General features: G+C 35.5%; 1 protein-coding gene across 5 annotated transcripts in view; it reads right to left on the bottom strand.

Annotated features, from left to right (window-relative positions):
• Nucleotides 1-292: 292 nt before the first annotated feature.
• The window catches only part of HACL1 (2-hydroxyacyl-CoA lyase 1), a 42995-nt gene continuing 41389 nt past the window's right edge, over nt 293-1898 (bottom strand). For 3 of the 5 annotated variants that reach the window (XM_007470633.1, XM_007470634.1, XM_007470632.1), the window contains one exon: nt 293-494. In XM_007470633.1, the coding sequence (XP_007470695.1) occupies nt 462-494 (33 nt within the window). In that variant the 3' untranslated portion in view covers nt 293-461. The remainder of the gene's footprint in view (nt 495-1898) is intronic. The other 2 variants (XM_007470630.1, XM_007470631.1) reach the window with 2 other exon arrangements.

The following is a 1898-nucleotide window of genomic DNA, read 5'->3' as shown; positions in this document are numbered from 1 at the left end:
AAGCCCCATTAAATACTGGGTAGACTAAGGTTGGGTAGACTAAGGTATGAAGTGGTAAGCGGATAAACTATGAAGGAGAGATAGTCTAGGTACTCCAACTTACTGAACATATGCCTTTACATTGCATAGTTCTTGAAGCTTTTTTCTTCGAAGATGTTATTAAAAGATATGTGACTTGAAGAATGGATTTACTTAAAATAATACTGATGTGTCATTCAATAAACCAGTTATGATGCTATTTAATAAACCCCTCTTTCATCTGTAAATGGTTATTTCTGTGGTAGAATACTGGTATCTTTTTATGGTTTTAATCAATTCCTGCACTATAAAATGTCGTTTAGAAATGTTTTTTATTTTTCTTTGCAGAACAATTTTAACATTATAGTAATTTTGCTGTGGAAAATAAAATTCCATCTTACAGGAAAGAAAAAACTCCTCAAGTCACTCATTGGCATCTTTATTTACATATTAGAGCGGGTCAGCCAGTGAAAATCCTAGAAAAAGAAAAGACAACAAACATTCAGTCAAAAGAAATAACTGTGTCAAACTATATCCTGTTTTGCTTGCTCTAAAATCTAAAAGTCCCACTATAACCACACTAGCCACAGTGGTGGTAAAGTGACGTTTGTCTTTGGTCTAGAGCTTTTCCCAAAAAGGAGCTAAAAGTCCATTAATGAATCTTGCTGTCTTGTCCTACAAAACAACCTAACATCACTTTCTGGATCTTCCCCCATTAACAGTAATCAGGGCACAAAAAAACTAGAGTCTGAAAGAACCAGAAGTACATGCAAAAGAAGAGAGGAATTTACAAAACAGAAATTAGAGTCACAGATGTAGAAAAAAAACTTATGGTTACCAAAGGGGAAAAGGGGAAGAGGGACAAACTGGGAGATTGGAATTGACACATTATACACACTATTATATATAAAATAACTAATAAGAACCTACTGTATAGCACAGGGAACTCTACTCAATACTCTGTAATGTCCTATATGAGAAGAGAATCTAAAAGAAGAGTGGATATACGTATATGTATAACTGATTCACTTTGCTGTACAGTAGAAACTAATACAACATTGTAAATCAACTATCCTCCAAAAAAAATTAATAAAAAAAAAAAAAGAGAGAGAGAGGGGATGAAGCAGGCCCAAAGAGGACCACGAGCTCCCATGTCTAAGAAGAACTTGAGAAAAAGCAGTGCATGGAAGCCTTGCCCAGGACTAAAACCATCCTACCCATGTGGCCTGGACACAGGCAACTGCAGGGATTAGGTCTTCCCTGTACTTATAGCAGGAAGCAGCCAGCTACACCATGAATTGATGACAAATGGTAACTACTAGTTTGTTCTCTATATCTGTGAGTCTGTTTCTCTTCTGTTATATTCATTTGTTTTATTTTAGATTCCACATATAAGTGATAATATACAGTGTTTTTCTTTCTCTGTCTGACTTATTTCACTAAGCATAATATCCTCTAGGTCCATCTGTGTTGTTGATCATGGAATTTCCTTCTTTTTATGACTGAGTAATATTCCATTGTATATCTATACCACATCTTCTTTATCCATTCCTCTGTCGATGGACACTTAGGTTGCTTCCACATCTTGGCTATTGTAAATAATGTTGCTATGAACACTAGGGTGCATGTATCTTTTCAGACTCACAGATACAGACAACAAATTAGTGGTCACCAGTGGGGAGAGGGACAAGATACGGGTATGAGATTAAGAGACACAAATTACTATGTATAAAATAAATAAGCTAAAAGGATATATTGCACAGCAGAATATAGCCAATGTTTTATAATAACTTTATGAATAATTTTATGAAAGTATAATCTATAAAAATATTGAGGGGCTTCCCTGGTGGCTCAGTGGTTGAGAGTCCGCCTGCCGATGC

The sequence above is a fragment of the Lipotes vexillifer genome, unplaced genomic scaffold (genome assembly GCF_000442215.2).
Source record: "Lipotes vexillifer unplaced genomic scaffold, Lipotes_vexillifer_v1.1 scaffold418, whole genome shotgun sequence".
NCBI lineage: Eukaryota > Metazoa > Chordata > Mammalia > Artiodactyla > Lipotidae > Lipotes > Lipotes vexillifer.
The sequence above is the reverse complement of the archived record's forward strand: the minus strand, read 5'-3'. Positions and strand labels throughout refer to the sequence as shown.